The sequence below is a fragment of the Plectropomus leopardus genome, chromosome 14 (genome assembly GCF_026936395.1).
Source record: "Plectropomus leopardus strain MGB_pleo_1.0 chromosome 14, ASM2693639v1, whole genome shotgun sequence".
Lineage (NCBI taxonomy): Eukaryota > Metazoa > Chordata > Actinopteri > Perciformes > Serranidae > Plectropomus > Plectropomus leopardus.
The window spans coordinates 9,678,265-9,696,506 of record NC_142189.1 but is presented as its reverse complement, the minus strand read 5'-3'; the positions used below and the strand labels follow the sequence as shown (position 1 = coordinate 9,696,506).

At 37.6% G+C, this 18,242-nt stretch overlaps 3 protein-coding genes across 6 annotated transcripts in view; 2 read left to right on the top strand and 1 right to left on the bottom strand.

Moving 5' to 3' along the window:
* tmem62 (transmembrane protein 62) overlaps positions 1-8,027 on the top strand; it is an 18,563-nt gene extending 10,536 nt beyond the window's left edge. For both annotated transcript variants that reach the window (XM_042501028.2, XM_088087308.1), the window contains exons 12-14: positions 1,116-1,211; positions 1,443-1,561; positions 2,946-8,027. In XM_042501028.2, coding sequence (XP_042356962.2) covers positions 1,116-1,211; positions 1,443-1,561; positions 2,946-3,266 — 536 coding nt within the window. In that variant the 3' untranslated portion in view covers positions 3,267-8,027. The remainder of the gene's footprint in view (positions 1-1,115; positions 1,212-1,442; positions 1,562-2,945) is intronic.
* On the bottom strand, positions 7,954-12,923 carry LOC121953937 (prostaglandin reductase 2-like). Of its 2 annotated transcripts, XM_042501220.2 has the most exons (8): positions 12,656-12,923; positions 12,446-12,564; positions 12,061-12,252; positions 11,315-11,485; positions 10,481-10,690; positions 10,092-10,301; positions 9,945-9,984; positions 7,954-9,847 (listed from the first exon to the last, which is right to left on the bottom strand). In XM_042501220.2, exons 1-8 carry the CDS (start codon positions 12,690-12,692, stop codon positions 9,783-9,785), a joined length of 1,044 nt encoding a protein of 347 aa, XP_042357154.2. In that variant the 5' UTR covers positions 12,693-12,923; the 3' UTR covers positions 7,954-9,782. The 2 variants fall into 2 exon arrangements, with proteins under 2 accessions (XP_042357154.2, XP_087943435.1); XM_088087309.1 differs by lacking the exon at positions 12,446-12,564 and having other exon boundaries at positions 12,656-12,921.
* On the top strand, positions 10,202-18,242 carry LOC121953938 (prostaglandin reductase 2-like). 2 transcript variants are annotated; one of them, XM_042501222.2, is made up of 8 exons: positions 10,202-10,326; positions 15,347-15,465; positions 15,703-15,894; positions 16,473-16,643; positions 17,164-17,373; positions 17,542-17,751; positions 17,855-17,894; positions 17,992-18,242. In XM_042501222.2, the coding sequence occupies exons 2-8, from the start codon at positions 15,463-15,465 to the stop codon at positions 18,054-18,056; spliced, it is 891 nt and encodes a 296-aa protein (XP_042357156.1). In that variant the 5' UTR covers positions 10,202-10,326; positions 15,347-15,462; the 3' UTR covers positions 18,057-18,242. The 2 variants fall into 2 exon arrangements, with proteins under 2 accessions (XP_042357156.1, XP_042357155.1); XM_042501221.2 differs by lacking the exon at positions 10,202-10,326 and adding an exon at positions 13,005-14,632.

The following is an 18,242-nucleotide window of genomic DNA, read 5'->3' as shown; positions in this document are numbered from 1 at the left end:
TTTTTGTGTAAGCAGAAAAGGCCGCCATTGAGGTCGCCAAATCCACCAGACTTCGTTTAAATGAACAGTACTTTAATCTTTGTAAAACACACTTCATTCAGAGTCATAGGAACAAAATAAAACTCACAAAACTGTCTTGGTTTGTCTTTCTCCACTCCAACAATTACCAACTCAATTTGATTGAAATAAAGTCTTAATTCCCCCAGTTAGATGAGGAAATACGCTGGCTCTATACACGCTAAAATGACTGTTTATTTACATGAAGTCTGGTGGCTTAAGCAGTAGTGATTTCAGAGCTGTTTCTGGTTAAACAAAAAAGTTTTATTTCTGTAGGGATCCTTTTCATAATGTTGTCAGACACTTATAGTCATGATCTGAGCCTGTCCGTGGCAAAAACAAGCACCTGTGTGGATGTACATTGACAGTGCGTAATAGCCATGAGTGGTTACATTGCAGCCTTTTTGTCGCTGATGGCTGCAGCACTCTCACTCAAGACTGGACTAATTTTGAAAATTATATTCCAATTAGTCACTTAGACACAAAAATGACGGAAAATAGAGTTCATGTTGGAAAACACTAAACTAACCCCTCTGGTGTAATAATAATTATTCTTAGTACTCCAGCTCTATAATCCTTACACTGGCTACCCTGGCACTCAGAGAATTGATGTTAAAATCTTGCTGCTTGTCTATCAATCACTCTGTGGCTTAGTGCCAAAATACATCTCTGACATGCTTGTGATATATGAAATTTCGAGGGCCCTCAGGAGATCAGGGGCTGGTCTACTCCACCCCGTAATGACAGAAAACTTATTCCTAAATTTCATTTTATAACATTTTAAATAATCTTTTTATCTTTGCAGCTCTTGTCTGCACTTCTGCTATTTTTAATTGTGATTTTTATTTTATTTTTTTCAAATTACGTAGCAATAATTTTACCTTTGATATCCTATATCTTTACTCTCTGATTGATAAAATCGGTATCCTTTATTACGTTCATCATTCATTGCTCTGTAAAGCACTTTGAATTGCCTGGTTGTATGAAATGTGTTATACAAATAGAGCAGCCTTGCCTTTCTTCTTATATTCATACATTGCTTTGTCTATCATCCGCAGGATTGACCTCTCAAGCGTGTATGTCGCTCCATATGGTCAGCACAACAGACTCCTTCTACTACTCTCTGCTGCTGTTCAACCTGTGTACAGCCTTAGGTGGGTCAGCTGCTTGGTCTCATCACAAAAATAGTATCGTTATGGCAAATCTACACAATATTTCTGAATTAAAGACCTAACTCTACTGCATAATGTAGTTTTTTGTGGTTGTCACATTAGCAGTATAAAAAATAAAGTAAAAATCCTGGTTTGTTTACAAGATCTTCTTGTAATCCTGCATCTGTTCCTGTGTCAATAACCCCTCTCTTGTTTCCACGTCTTTTCTCTCAGGCCCGTGGTTCATAGGAGAGTTGATAGATGGCCATAGTGGTGCCTGCTTCGCCTTCGGGGTGTTCATCGATGGACACTTCCTGGAGGGCAGTCTCACTTACGTTGTTGGAGTCGTTCAAGTAAGAAAACCAGTTTTATGCAACACATCTACATCTCAGTTATGCATGCAAGTCATGCATGTGTGCATGATATATACATATATGCGCAATGCCTAACACTTACAAGCAATGCTTTTATTAGCAAAAAGCACATCCTTTTAGTTTTCAGACCCGCAACATCACTGTTTTGCTTCACCCTCTCTGCTCTCATAGTGTTGTTATTCTATTTTCATCCTAAAAGATGTAAAATCAGCTGTATTCTTTCTGCCCAGCACAGAATGGCAGACTGAAAAAGTGAGCAACTAGCTGGTGAACATAGTGGAGCATTTTGTAGCTAAAAAGGCAGATATTTCCCTCAGGAGCCAGTGGAGACCATCATCAGTTGGCCAGAAACCCAAATGTGTGTTGATGTTGCTCCATATCTCTGTAATTACAAAACTGTTTGCTAACTAACTGTCCATATCAGCTTTAAGATATAAAATGTAGGATTTTCCTAAAAAACAATGTATACACTCACACAAGACTAATCCCTCTTTATCAGCACTTATGACCCTCTAGAAGTGTGTGTCGGTGTATTTATCTGAAGATTTTCTTACCTTCTTTGTTGGGGACATTTATGGCGTATATGCCCGCAGCGCTCAGGTGAGGTCTGGCTTCATAAAAATGTAGCAGTTGGTGGTTAAAAGCCGTAATCAGCAGGCATCCAAGAGTCAAAGCGCCAAAAAAATGCAAACATAGCAAGTCGAAATGTCAGTGGATCAGGGGTTGGTTGTTACGTTCACTTTTGCTGGTGAGCGTGTTTACAAACAGTAACCAACAATCCTGCATAGTATACCTTTCAAAGATGGTAATATGTCGGTGTTGTGTTTTTAGCTTGTTCCTGCTGCCACTAAGTAGCCAAAACAGAAGTTAGTGCAGGTTTTTTTGCATATTGTCACATTAATTGACATTTTTTTGCTTAATATGTTCCACTGACATACTAGTGAACCCTCAAGAGACTCCAACAGGTCTCAAAATTAAAAAGCAGGTCACAAGATAATTGATTCTTAATTATTTTTCCCTTTTTAGGTCTTTTTCCCAAGTAAAACACTAAATACTTGAACTCTTCAGGCTATAAAAATCCTTCAAATTAATCTGTCAAGAAAAGATCCGTTTGTTTGAGCTGCTCAGATGTCATGTTCACTCTAACCTGTGTTGAGAGGCTACAGGTACATTTTTTATTTATCTTTGGGCATCACAGGCTGACTGCCTTGCGCATCAATTCATAAAATTTGCGCTTAACCGATTCTGTACCCACTTCAACCATCCATTCATCTTTTTAGTTGGCTCTATTTTTTCTTGAAACTACTCACTGAGATACTGAAGGACTAATCACGTCTAACAGGACTCATTTCCTCTCTGCCAGCTTTTATTTTTCAACATGCCGCTCACCTGCTATCTCTGCTGGAGCCTCCATCACCGTTGCCGTGGCAACACCTTCCGATCCCACTTCCTGCGGCCGGGCTGCCGCTGGCGGACTCTGGTGGTTCACTTCTTCATGCTGCTGCTGCTCACCTGGCAGGCCCACTCCTGCTACTTTCTGCTGGAGACGTATGGCCCCATGGCCTTTTTCCTGTCTCCGGTCCGCACATGGGCGCTCGGGCTTAGTCTGCTTTTGGTGTACCGCGCCTGGACAGGCCCCGCCCCTCTCGTACGCAACAACAGCAAGAGCGTGTCTCCCTCTTGACAGTAATTGCACTGTGCCACCACGATTTCCCTCGAGCCTGACTCACAGATATATTTTGCTGTCTCTATCCACCCCGAAAGCCTCAATTTTCCCCACACAGCAGCAGCGGCCCCTCTCTCCTCCTTTCTTTCTCTCCTCCTTCCAGAAGCCACTTCACAGTACATCTCTCACTATCCTGTTTATCAGTAGTATTGTTTACTTAATATGCATGTTATTGTAAAGCACCGGTGAGCACATCTCTGGCCATATTCATAGCAATGTGTACAGTGTAAAAAAACAAAACCACTTGGATACATTGGGGGTGAAATAGCCAATTTTGAGCTATGTGAAACCTCGTCCAATGTGTGCTGCAGTTAAAGGGATAGTTTGGATTTTTTTTAAGTGGTGTTGTATGAGGTATTTATCCATAGCCAGTATATTACCCAGACTAGACAGCGGTTGGCAAACCCCCATTTTGGAGAAGTAGGCAGGAGTACCACCACGGAAGATTTTTGTATTTCAGCCACATAATTAATATCACTTTAATTGTGCGCTATGTTTAGCATATTTTCGTTATTTTACCTTGCTGTCAGACAGTTGGAAAATGAAGCTGTTATATCGCTGTCCTCAAAGCCACTGGCCTCCATTGACTCCATTCAAGGTTTCCACGGTCATGAAAAACCTGGAAAAGTCATGGAATTTCACATTCACATTTACAAGACCTGTGGAAAATTCATGGAATTGGTAAAAACCATTGAATGTTTTGAAAAAGTCATGAAATTTATTGTGAATGTGAAATTGTCACAGTAATCTCCAGTAGATAACCTTCCACGTAAAGTAACAAAACAGTAAGTTAATTTTCTGTATCCGTCGATGCAGCACTGCTCTGATAACTAATAATATAATCTAGTATTTTTTTAAAGAAAAAACGAGAAGAAAAATTAATTTACAGCTGATCTCGGTGGTGATTTAATTAAATATTTATGGAAGCATAGTGTAGTGTCCAGACTCAGTTCTGTCTTCTCTTGTCCAGCACTTAGTATTTGTCGTCTGGATGTGCATGCTTTTGCAAACTCTAGGTTGTTTTTTTTCCTTCATTTTCTCTCTGGGTTTGTCTCTCTGTTCCTGTATGCCAGCGAGCTGAAATAATATTTGAATATCAGGTATGTTTGAAAAATGCTGGGTAAGTGTGACACGAACAAAAGAAATGATAAAGATTTGCCTTTTTTGGCCATAAGAATGTGTGGGAATCCTGAATATTGTTATATCTTCAAAGTTACCAGACTGCATCGACAAAAGCTGTAATTTTACCTCACCAAACATGGGAGTAGCTGGTCTACCAATGCTTTATTGGTTAGTTTGTGTTTGTTGTGCTGCTTTGTTGTTTTAGTGTGATCGGATTCAGCAAAGTCACACAATAATACAAAAATACTAACTGACGAGGCAGTGGTAGATCAGCAACTCGTGTGTTGTGAGAGGTATAATTACTGTCTTTGTCAATGGAGTCTGGCTTTGAAGAGAGCAGTAGAGCACTTTCCTGATTAAAAAAAGGTCTGTCTGACAGCAAGGTAAAGGGTGAAAAACTTTAAAAATAGCAAAATTTGAACTGAATTTCATCTTTTTGTGTGTGTCTAAAATACCTTGTGTAGCTGCCCTTGAACACAGCAGTAAATCACTTAGATTCTGTGTCGCAGTCTTTCCTGTTTCTCCAAACTTGAGGCCTGCTGACCACCATCTACTGTACTGACTATGGATAAGTACCTCAAATGACCCCACTTAAAAAAAATCCCAACTAGCCCTTTAACAGTATATTCTGGTGTGGTTTAAGCTGACTCATCTACTTGAGCTTTAGCACTTTTTGGAAGTGTTGCCTTGGCCGAATGCCACTTCACCACTGCCAAAGGATGAATAAGAAAGATTTCACCTTTTATTCTTCCCTCTGAAAATCATTTTCATTCACTAATGAAGGCTGGACGTGCCAAACCGCTCCTCGTGTTTACCCTCCGACACAAATTATGTGGGTAAGAAAGCCTTGTTTTGTTTAATATGAGCTTTCCTAACACCCCATGGCTGACAGAAAGTGGTCGTTACTGACGAAACGCAGGTAATGCAACCTAGACGATCATATTTTCAAATGTTTATTCTGCTGGAAATCACAGAAAGGAAATTACAAATCAATCAGATACTGTAGTTAAGCTGTGTACAAGTAGTTAACGATTGAAAGTGTTTTTAAATAAAATGAATTCCATTGCACACAACTGCCACTTAAATACGTCTCAATATTGGCATTGAATAGTCATATCAAAAACTTCAATGCCGGTTTTCACCAAAACACAAAAACAGGCCGGCCTGACTCTTCGTGCTCCTTCAACGTGAATACAGAAAGCAGCTGTTTGTTTCTCAGGAATGTGAGCACTTGAACAATAGGCAGTAGTATTTCAGGACAATGTTTTATACTCCATAGTAGCTCAGTGAACTAAGAAACCATGTTAAACAATCGAGATGTGTGGTGGCTAAAAAAACTAAACAAAATGAATGTGTTAAAGATGTGAAATGAGATGAACAAGTACTATGCTGTTTTTTTTAAATTATTCTTTCTGATTGTACTGAGTGATTTATTTTTTTCCCTTTATGTTATATATCTGCACTGGAAATGGGGCATTCCCTGCGTTGGAAGTTAATTTGACAGCTTTTGTGCGTGAAAACGATGTTTGTCTGTATTGTTCCAAATACCTTTTTTTGTGAAGGTGTGAGAGCAGTAAACTGTGTCTGTTGCACTCTAATTCAATCCTTTATAGTCAGTAATAGCCGGTGCCTGGATTCAGCAAGAACAAACTGATCCAAAAGAAAAAAAACAAATTGTATGGAAGCCCATTTATGCCAATGCGATGAAATTAAAAAAAAAAAAATCACTGTAAAAATATTTCTTATAACAAACGTTCTCATATTTACTTTTTATTTAAAACTAATCTGAAGCTTTCTCAAAATAATGACCAAGTGTTTCAAAATGACTTAGTAATGAAAAAATGAGGCTTTCTTGAAATGACTTATGAGTTAGTATCTCAACGAAGCCTTCTCAAAGTAATAGAATTTTTTTCAAAAAAATGAATTAGTGATTAACTTATGGAAGTAGTTAGTATCTCAAAAACATGATAGTACTGCAACATGAGAAACTTTCAAATAATGAGAAACTTTCTCAAAAAATGAGAAACTCAAATCATCATGACTTAGTTTCTTTAAATATTGAGAAGCTTTCTTACATTAATGACTTAGTGTCATAAAATGTAAAGCTTTCTCAAAATAATGGCAAGGTATGGCAACACCTATAATAATAATGACAATAATAATGACAATTTTACTCAAATGAATGGCTTAGTATCTCAATATACTGATTTATTTTTTAAAAAAAAATATGAGTTAGTATCTTAAAATAATAATAATCAATAATCTATAAATAAAGTTCTCTAAAAAATGACTTAATATCTCAAGAGGACAAAGTAACTCAAATTAATGACTAAATGTCTCAAAATGATGACATTAATGAGAAACATTCTCAAAATATTGACTTAATGAAAAACATTACGAAGTGATTATTTTGAGAATAGTAAGTGAGTCATTTTGAGAATGTTTTTTCAGTGTTGTTTGATATTAACTCCTTTTGAGAAACTAAGTTAAGATGCTAACTCATTTTTTGAAAAGCTTAACATTCATACTAAATCATTTCAAGATAGGTAAGTCATTATCTTTGAGACGCTAATTCATTTTTAAAGAAAAATATAAAGTAGTTTTTGGGTGTTTTTTTTTTTTTTTTTTTTTTTAGACGTTTCTCAATATAATGACTTACAGGAGCTTTCTTTGGCATAAATGGACTTCCATATAAACTCTGTCTGTTGCACTCTAATGTAATCATTTCTAGTCAGTAACAGAGGTCGCCTGGATTCAACAAGAACAAACTGATCTAAAAGAAAAAGACAAATAGGGTGAAGACCACATTTATCAAGTCTTTTAATAGAAGCAATGTGCTATCAGAGTTACATCCTTTTTTGAAACCATACTCAACATGAGTGCAGAATAAATTCTCAGTGCTGCGATAAGACAATTTAATATTAGAACAGCTGCTAGACACTGAGAAAATTAAATTGTGTGCACTCTTGCTGGCAATGGTTTAATAACTTTGTTTCTCTCCTCTCTGCGTAGACAAGTCTTTTTGTACGGGAGCACTACCACATGTATAATTCCACTGGTATTAAAAATTTATAGACTTTTGTTATTGGAGAGTTATTCTCTAATGACACTCAGTACCTCTCATAAACTGTAATCTGTCCACATGGAGGCAGTATTGTGTTGCATTTCACTTCCACCCTCCAAAATATGCATGGAATTGTTTTATTTTATTATTTTGTTTTTGCAGGAAAAAAAGCACCAAAACCATATCTTGATGAGACTATTTTGGAGGTTTATAAATGCTCACTGATTATGTTTTACTATGAATCTGGTTGTGATTGTTCTGTATTGTTCGCTGATTCGACTGTTGACAAGAAAAACAGACGTGGACTCCACAATGTCTCTGAGAGGGAACATACTGTAAGTGATGTACTGGTGTTCACTTATTGACTTATTCTGCATCCCCTCCTACGTTAAACACTGAAGTATGTGAATGAAAAGATGATTTTACACCTGCCACATATTTTTCTCGTGACAACTGAAATTAGAGCCAACCACAATTTTATTTTATTAATGGTTTATAGTGCTGTGGAATAAAATGTTCATTACAGTAAATCATATTTTTTATTTGTGTTTGCATCAATGTCACATGATGTTAAAAAAAGAAGGGATTCAACAAGGACAAATTGCCGTTTTTGTGAATTTAAAAATGTTTTATCTTAGAGGTCTGAGAAAAGATGCCATAAAAAAAGTGAGTGAAGAAAATTATCAGAAACGTGAAAAAAGTTTTCACAGAAAAACAAAAATTAGCTCTTATTTTTCTGAATTATTTTAGGAATATGAGAACAGCTTTCATGGAAAAAAATTTTTTTTTGTTTACAAGAGTATCTCAGAATTATGAGAAAATATTTTTTTATTTTTATGGGGAAAAAAAACTTCTATCCTTCAGTTAACAAGATTATCTCAGAATTTTGAAATTAATGAAAAACAAATCTGCTAATTTTTTGGAAATTAACAAGATTATTGTCTCAGAATTTCATGGGGAAAAAAAATCGACAAATTTTTCTGAATTAGTTCTGACAAAACTTTTTCGGACAAAAATCCTGCTCTTATTTTTTAATATAACAATTATTATCTCAGAATTTTTAAAAAATAGTCAATGAAAAAAAAAGCTCAAATTCCTGAATTGACAAGACAATAATCCAGTTCTTTGAGGAAAATGGCAAATTTTTATTTCCCATTGAAACTATTCGCAGAATTCTGACACATTAATTTTGTTAATGGAGAAAAATAGATTTTTTTTACATTAAACTTTTCTCAGAATGCTGAGATAATTATCTTGTTAATTAAAAAAAACAGTTCCATTTTTTCTGAAGTGAATGCATTTGCGCTTCTGTATGGTACCAGTGTTTTCTTATTTTCGCTCTTCTCTTTGGTAAGAGAAAATTTACGAGAGGTTGAGAGCACTCTTACCAAGATAAGAGAAAAAAAAACTTCTTACATCCACAAAATGTTGGTCAAACACAATGAAACAGCCTCTTTATCTGAGGAACATTAAAAAACACCAAATAAAATCTAGATTATGTTTTAACATAGTTATTATGACTGGATTATTAAATTTGTGGACAAAAGAAACACTATCAATCCATTGATACCAATCAAGATTATAGCTTCACAGTTTCTAAAATAGGACATAATTTTAATGATTTTTGATTTATTAAATTGATTTAAATTTTCTGCATTAAATACTTTTAAGTTTTCCTCGATTGTGCTTACATACTTTTATTTAAGTGACATTTTCAATGCAAATAGTAACAAGTATTATTTACAGTATTTTCACAGTGTGGTGGTCAATTGGCATTTACAGCATCACAAATGTTTTGCCAACACTTGTTTTTTGATTTTCCTGCAACACCAGTACTGACACTCAAAAATCACGTTGTTCAAATTTGCAGTAAACTACATGACTTCAATCCTGCAGAAGTTCTTCTTACAGCCTTTTTTTGTGGCATTTTTTCCAGTTCTCGGGCATGTGCCAGAGTCTTTGCACACGACACCTGCCGTTATACAGTGTTTAGGGAGCGTTACCTGTGCTAATAGATGACTGGTGATTAAGTGGGATTATTCATTGAGTACACCTGGGTGAGAGCAGATTTGGATGGTTAAGAACGTTTGGTGCATCTGGAGAGAAATGTAAGAGAACATTGCTGCATGATGCTCATTGTGGGATTTTCACTCATGGTTTATAATTCAGTTAATCAATGCATTATTTTCCTAGAGTTCATTAAGTCTGTGTTAATGGCACTGACAGAAAAGACTGTAGGTTAATTTCCAAAGGCATCTGTGCAGTGAGAGCAGCTTCAGTGATTCTCTTCACTCTGATATCTTCACAACTTGCTTGCCGATGTTCCCGCCTTTCATCATGGAGCAAAATGCATCTGCAAGAAAATGAGAAGAATGATTCAACCTCTGCAAAGCTAAGAAATAAAAGAGTCATATCGTGGAGGAAAAATGCATAAGTTAAAACGCACATACCGCCCATATTTTCAATGCCATTCACTATTGTTTCCAACACCTGCAGTGAAAGCAAATCACAAATAAATGATGCAAAGAGACAGACGGAAAAGAGGCGTTCTGCAAACAAACACAGTCAACCACACATCATCACCATTTCCTCCTCACCTTAATTTGACCTGATTTAACCCCCTGGCTGAGTTCATAGAGAATGGTGTCGACTTTGTCCATGTAGTTAAGCACTGTGAATCGCTCCCGGGTGATGTTCTTCTTTTTCAGGGTTTCCTGTGTCTCCTCGCTCAGGGGCGGAGGATACGGCACGTCCTTGTTGTACTGTGACATCTGCCCACACAGGATCACATTACTGTCCTTGTTCATCTGGAGGAGAGAAGGAGGTCAAAGTGTAAGTTAAGACACAAAACACTCACTGTTATAGATGAACACCAGCTCTAAATCTGCACATTTTCAGAACAATTAGGGAACAGAAAAACTACTAACAACTTAAAATTCACATATTTTCCAGCCTGATGAACCAAAAGACACAACTCAAACAGTACCTGTGCGATTACAGCATCACTGATTTCACCTCCCACGTTGTCAAAGTAAACATCGATCCCATCAGGGCAGCTCTCCTTCAGCTTTGAAGAAACGTCTTCTTGGCGGTAGTTGACGGCTGCAGAAAAGCCCAGGTCATCCACTAAAGCTCTGCACTTCTCATCAGAGCCGCAAATCCCAACAACCCTCACACAGCCCTCCAGCCTGCCGATCTGGAAACACAGAAACAGAACGACATGACACAATCAGGCTTCTTTCTCTTTGTAATCTGAACTCTGTTTATGTTAGAGCCTGTGGCTGGTTAGATTAGATCTGCTAGTGTTGGTTTTGAAAGATAGTGCCCACCAACCATTGTGCTTAAATCCTTTTTATTACACGTAAAAAGTATCCAAAAAGTCTTTTAACTCAATCCAAGGAAAGTCAGTATATGAGCATGTACAACTTTGAAGGAATACTATGGAAGGTATCTGGTACTTTTTGTACACATGCATGACACAGATACCTAACAACTACAAAGAGATGCAAAATAACAACAAAAAAGAAGCAAAACAACCACAAAGTCTGTGCATGTTGCAATTATGTGGTGGTCGGGCCTTTTGCATATCTGTGCCCAGGGGCCCACTGTCTCATACGCCGCGTAGTATGTGTCATATACTTCTCATGGGTCACAAGTGATGCTCGAGAGGGATTACTTATGTACAAGTTGATTGTTTTGGTTTTTTTTTTTTTAAAGAAAATTCTGCATAGTATAAGAGCGCTGTTTTTGCATTTTGCAACAGTTGTGTGTGAAAAAACAAAGCCTGATTGGACTCAGATCTGCAATTTGCTGTAGTTACCTGTCCAGCCATGGAGCCACAGGCTCCGGCTGCGCCGCTCACCACCATGGTCTGATTGGCTCCTTTGGTCACGTGACCCTTCTCCCTGATGCCCAACAGTGCAGTGAGGCCTGTTAGACCAACTGCACCCAAATAGTAGGACACGTGTCCATCAACCAACCCTGGATCCACCTGAAACAGACAGAAGAGAAAATCACATTTGGTGTGAGCTGGTTTGAAGCAGGCCTGCTCTTCACATGCACATGACTTTAGGACGTTTGTCTGATTTTAGGACTTATCTTGGATTTTTGAACGTTCCTCAAATTTTAGGACATTTTTCTGATTCAGTGACGTTTCTCTGATTTTAGGATGGTTCTGGCATTGTAGTAAATTTCTCAAATTTTAGGACATTCCACAGATTTTAGGACATTTAAAGGATTTTAGGACATTAGGGGTTCAGCGAGGACCTCTGCCTCCACTGGTACTTTTTTATAAGCAAGCTGTAATTTGCTGCTGTTTTATGCACGATGGAACCTTATGTATCATAAAAGCTCAAAAACAATTCCCAATGTGAATCACTTTATTTATATTGTGAAACAGAAAATTGTTGAGGGGCCACCTGTCACCCTCTTGATGGCCAAATTTGACCCTTGGGCCGTAATTTGAGTATCACTGCTTTCGTGTACACATGCAGGCAGCGTCCTTTTTGCAAGAGGAAATATGAACTATGGACTATATCATATGTTGACACACAGTAATATGACAACCTTCTGTAAGGCAATTCCTTTCATAACAGCATGGGTCTGCCAGGGCCAGTTAAAGGAAGTGACAACGTTTCCCTCACTGAAAGAGCTGCAGCGGCTCGACTCGACCACACCAACACCTCCACCGTCCACACACTCAGACAGCTGCCAGGGGGCTGCATAATCAACACCAGTGTCTTCATTCATTCTGCACCGCTGAGAAACAAACAAAGAAAACAGAAAGAGGGAGTGATGAGATAGGGAGGCTTTGCATGTGGCTTTATGCTTGAATCTTATAGTTAACATATGGGCTACTTTTTATAACATTTATCCTGGACAGTCTGAAAAATATTACGCATGAGCAGACACTTTAAGTTAAACTGTATGTCCATTCTGACTATATCAATACCATGTATGGATCGACTGAGAGCCAAAGTGTCCTAACAAGAACCTCCCCATCCTGCAGGTCAGATGTCAAACTTGTCTCCTCCAGACGGAAATTTTCAGGAACTGGCACCCCGTTATTGCCTGCGTATAAATAACGTTAGCCACGCGGTGACAATACTGTTGCAGCCTAGGACACACGAAAATAAGTTTTCTGTTATGAAAAGTTTCCAACCTGGTCGTGAGTTGAGGACGACTCTCTGCACCTGCATCCTCGAAAAGTGAAGTTAGCCTTGAAATCTACGCTAAGAGGTACTTGAATTAAAAAACAGACCTGGCAACGACCGTCAGGCTAAAGTCACAGTGTTAAAAAAGTGTGTAACACAAGAATATGGCAAACAAACTACAAGCCCGGTTCTAGATCAAATATGTGTTTATACCGGACAGGTTCTTTGAGATGTTTGTAAGCTAACGTTAGCAGAAAGTCAATATGGGAAAGTGTCCTTCAGCGTAAAGCGAGAGAACTCCCTGCTGATAACTTCCGTCTTCGCTTGAATTCCGTTTGGCAGCTAAACCGATCTTATTTAGCTCTTAAAGTTTGTCACTTAGCATCTCATATATGATTCTGTAACTATTTAAAACATATGCGATCGCACAATTAGCTACTGACAGCCCTTTGTGACACCTACTATCGATATATCTGTAAATGTTTTATTTATTTATTTATATCCCTTTTCGGCAGGCAGCCGTTACACTTTGCACATGCGTAATATTACATCTGCCAAATGAATGTACCAGCTTATTATATTATCTAGAAATCGGGCATTTATTTATTTAAATAGATGTTTCGTAATTATAATATAGACACATTTGTTTTACATTTTGCATCTTTTATCCAATTTTACGAGTTGTTTCTTTATTATGATGTACACACAAACTGTCCATACAAGGGGTACTTCTTTATTTTATTTCCTTTTTATATCTTCATTCTGTTTCTTTAATTCCCTCGTTTTTGTTTATGTTTACATTTATTTATAATGACAGTTTGCATCCTGCATTTTGCATCTTTTATCCTGAGGTATTTATACGATATAAGACATTATTTCCCCATTGTTCCGGTGTAGTGGGGGATAACTATCTTGGCTGATAGGTGGTCTTTTCAGAGATACCGTTGGGCTGTTAACCCCTGAGGCACCTGCAACAAATCAAAAAGTATCTCAGTAGGTCTACCTCAAAAAAAAGAAAGAAAAAAAAAAGACAAAGTATCTCAAAAATGATGAGTACTGTCGAAATAATGAATTGGTACCTCAAAATAACAGCTAGGTAGGTGATCTCAAAAATAATGACATACTCTCTTAATAATAACATATTAAATATTTATTATATTTACTCGAGCCTCTTTGAGTGACTGTGGGAAATGTGTGACCCTCCCTCTACCATAAATAGGCCTTAAACATAGTTGGTTGTTTATTTGTTTTTGTTTGTTTGTTTGTCTGTTTGTTTGTTTTCCTTTTTTTACACCAAATGTAAGTCTCTTAGAAAGTTGAAACAGTTGAAAAGTTGAAAAAACCCATAAATCCAATTTCAGAGCTTAAAAAAATCATTGAACATGCCTCCCCTATTTTGCACCACCCCCTTCCTCCACATAAATAATGAACAGTCCCTTTGAATCTCAAAATAAGAACAAGCTTTCTCAAAATAATTCAGAATAATGACTTAGTATCTCAAATGAATTAGGCTCACTTATTAAAGCAACATGATAAACTTTCTCAAAGTAAAAATGTATTATCTTAAAATTCAATGCGTTTACATAACACAACAGAGTGATCAACGGCCCCATGTTTACAGTAAATAAACTATTTGTTACATTTTTTCAGCCGTTGACTTTCTGTTAGCCAACAAACAACACACGAAACCTTTCCGTTACAAACACATATTTGATTTAGAGCAGGTTTTGTATTTTGTTTGCCATTTTCTCAGGTTGCACGCGTATAAAAGCCCGACTCTGGTTGCCAGGTGTCAGGTGTGAGCTCAGGTGTCAGGTGTGAACTCTGGTGTCAGGTGTGAACTCTGGTGTCAGGTGTGAACTCAGGTGTCAGGTGTGAACTCTGGTATCAGGTATTAATTCAGCTGTAACTCTGCCAAGATCTCCAGGCTAACGTCATTTTTTCAAGGATGCAGGTGAAGAGAGTCGTCCTCAACTCCCGCCCAGGTAGGAAACTTTGTATAACAGATGTTGACTTTTTTTTTTCTGGTGTGGTTTACTTAAATTACTTATTTATTCCACTTATTATTCCACATCTACGTTCTCTGTTTATTCTCTTCTACTGTGAAATAGGGATTTTAGTGACAATAATTATTTGTAACACTGTCTAACTGTGCAATAATTTTACTGCAATAATTGCTGCAATACTGTGTGCAATTATTCAACTGAGCAATATTCTTAAGTATCCTAAATTATTCTGTATATACACTCTTATTCTGTGTTGTATATTCTCAATCTACTATGTGTATATTGTGTTGTACACTGTAGCATAATGCGCTTTTTAAAAAAAAATCTAAACCATAACATTATAGTTTTTGTATTGTAATGTAGCATAAGGCACATATTTCGTAATTCTGTAATTATACACGTTTACACTTTAGCATATTATACGTATTTTACAGCTTTAAATTTTAACATATGGCGTGAAATTTAAGCATAGTACACATTTTTATTTTATATTTTTACTGATACACATTTTTATTTTTTTATTTTTACTAATGCACATTTTTTGTTTTATTTTATTTTTATTATAATTTATTTGTGTATTTATTTTTACTTCAAAAACTTTTTTTTTTCAATTCTATTATTCTCTATGCTTGGCAGCAACTGTATGAATCACATTAATTACTAAAGTATTTCTGTTTCTTAATAAACATAAAGGTAAAAATGGGGAGCCAGTCCCTGAAAATTTCCGTGTGGAGGAGTCAACTCTGGCCACTGACCTGAGCGATGGGGAGGTGCTTGTTCGGACGCTTTGGCTCTCAGTCGACCCTTACATGGTACTGACACAGCCAGAATGGAAATGCATTTTAAGTTATAATATCTGCTCATGCATATTAAGATTTCAGACTTTCTGCTATAAATAGATTTAACAAAACAAAATAATTTCAGTAAAGAAACCAGATTCTTCATGTTACTGTTATGTCACAGCTAGTTCATATGTGAATTAAAGTCAAGCATAAAACCACACGCAAAGCCTCCTTTCTGGATCACTAAACTCTGTTTTTGTTTCTCAGCGGTGCAGAATGAATGAAGACACCGGTGTGGAGTATGAGACACCCTGGCAGCTGTCTGAGCGTGTGGACGGTGGCGGTCTCGGTGTGATCGAGTCCAGCCGCTGCAGCTCTTGCAGTAAGGGAGATTTTGTCACTTCATTCGTCTGGCCGTGGCAGACCCATGCTGTTATGAAAGAAGGAGACTTACAGAAGGTGAGTCAAATTACTGTATCAACATAATCCATACCATAAAACTTTAATTAACAGCCCGAGCTGTTATTTACTTAAGTCACAGAACTCAACAGGCTTATATTTGGGACAGGTGTCCACATGGGACAGGCTTTATGATTCCTTTCATGCAAAACTTGAATGGAAATGGGAAGGAAAAAGAATAAAATTCATTTATTTGACCTTTTGAAACCTGGGAAAATCGGCTTTATTTCATTCAAAAACATAGGAAGAAAGTAATGAGCAACAAAAGAAGAAACGACCCAGAGGTCAGCAAGAAATCGGCGAAAAGTACCTGAAGCATGCTCATATTGGCAAAAATTTAAATATATACATAAACTTTATGCGTGATAAGTTTAACTCCAGTGGGTTGCCAACGACTCAGTTTTATGACCTGCCTCTAACTGAGACAGGCCTTTATCTGTCAAAATCACCCACCTTATAAAAGGAACTAGGCTTTTATTTGAAGTTTTATGGTTTAAAAAGCATGCAGAAAACATTTTCTGACTGCTGCAAATGCTTTTATCAACACCAAATGTGATTTTCCCTTCTGTCTGTTTCAGGTGGAGCCAGAGTTGGTTGATGGACACTTGTCCTACTATCTGGGTGCAGTTGGTCTCACAGGCCTCACTGCACTGTTGGGCATCAGGGAGAAGGGTCACGTGACCAAAGGAGCCAATCAGACGATGGTGGTGAGCGCCGCGGCCGGGGCCTGCGGCTCCATGGCTGGACAGGTAACTAAAGCTTTGATGTCTCACAAACAGCCGTAGCTGTATAAGATACTGACAAAATATATGAAAACAGTATTCTTAAACTGATACTATGCAGGATTTTCTTTAAAAAAAGTATGTATAGACTTATTTAAAAGAAGAAGTTTATGCCACATGGGCAGATTATAAGACAATGAGCTTCAGGGCGCACCGCCACCTCTTTATAGGAGTAAGACAAGCTTTTTGAAAGAAATCAGGCCAGTTTGCTCAAGTTTCAAAGGGTTAAAGTTGTAGGGTTTCTACATGTTTACTCTCTCGTGAACTGAGTTTTCTTGAATTGAGTTTGAATTTTTGTAATTTCATGTGGGTGTGAATGCAAGAAAGATAAAGGCAGGATGGTTGATGGGAACTATAACTTTTATTTCACAAACCGCACTCAGGGCGGCAGATCTAATCTAACCAACCACAGACTCGTAAACAGAGTTCAGATTACAAAGAGAAAGAAGCCTGATTGTGTCATGTCGCTCTGTTTCTGTGTTTCCAGATCGGCAGGCTGGAGGGCTGTGTGAAGGTCGTTGGGATTTGCGGCTCTGATGAGAAGTGCAAAGCTTTAGTGGATGACCTGGGCTTTTCTGCAGCCGTCAACTACAACCACGAGGACGCCATTGCAAAGCTGAAGGAGAGCTGCCCTGATGGGATCGATGTTTACTTTGACAACGTGGGAGGTGAAATCAGTGATGCTGTAATCGCACAGGTACTGTTTGAGTTGTGTCTTTTGGTTCATCAGGCTGGAAAATATGTGAATTTTAAGTTGTTAGTAGTTTTTTTGTTCCCTAATTGTTCTGAAAATGTGCAGATTTACATTTATAACAGTGAGTGTTTTGTGTCTTAACTCACACTTTGACCTCCTTCTCTCTTCCAGATGAACAAGGACAGTTATGTGATCGTTTGTGGGCAGATCTCACAGTACAACAAGGACGTGCCGAATCCTCCGCCCCTGAGCGAGGAGACGCAGGAAACCCTGAAAAAGAAGAACATCACCCGGGAGCAATTCTTTTCGCTTAATTACATGGACAGAGTAGAAGAGACCCTTTATGAACTCAGCCAGGGGGTTAAATCAGGTGACATTAAGGTGAGGAGGAAATGATGACGATGTGCAGTTGACTGTGTTTTGCAGGATGTCTCTTCTCCGTCTTTTTGCATCACTTAATTGTGTTTCTACTTTCACCCTGCAGGCGCTGGAAACTGTCGCAAATGGTATTGAAAATATGGGAGGTACGTGCGTTTTAACTTATGCATTTTTCCTCCACGATATGACTCTGTTATTTCTTAGCTTTGCAGAGGTTGAATCATTCTTCTCATTTTCTTGCAGATGCATTTTGCTCCATGATGAAAGGCGGGAACATCGGCAAGCAAGTTGTGAAGATATCAGAGTGAAAAAAATTGAGAAATTAACCTACAGTCTTTTCTGTTGCTGCCGTTAACAAGAACTCATTGAATGTTTGAATGATTTTGCATTGATTATCTAATTCCAGTCACTTATAATCATTAACCATGAGTGAAAAATCACATTGTTCTTTGAAACTGTGTTCTGGAGAAAAAATAAATTAAATTTAAAATGTG

Coding starts and splice junctions, on each gene's coding strand:
- LOC121953937 (XM_042501220.2), bottom strand. CDS start 12,692: ATGCAGGTGCAGAGAGTCGTCCTCAACTCACGACCAG. Junction 12,565..12,655: donor CGTCCTCAACTCACGACCAG/GTTGGAAACTTT, acceptor ATTTATACGCAG/GCAATAACGGGGTGCCAGTT. Junction 9,848..9,944: donor TGGCATTGAAAATATGGGCG/GTATGTGCGTTT, acceptor ATTTTCTTGCAG/ATGCATTTTGCTCCATGATG.
- LOC121953938 (XM_042501221.2), top strand. CDS start 14,596: ATGCAGGTGAAGAGAGTCGTCCTCAACTCCCGCCCAG. Junction 17,374..17,541: donor GTGATGCTGTAATCGCACAG/GTACTGTTTGAG, acceptor TCTCTCTTCCAG/ATGAACAAGGACAGTTATGT. Junction 17,895..17,991: donor TGGTATTGAAAATATGGGAG/GTACGTGCGTTT, acceptor ATTTTCTTGCAG/ATGCATTTTGCTCCATGATG.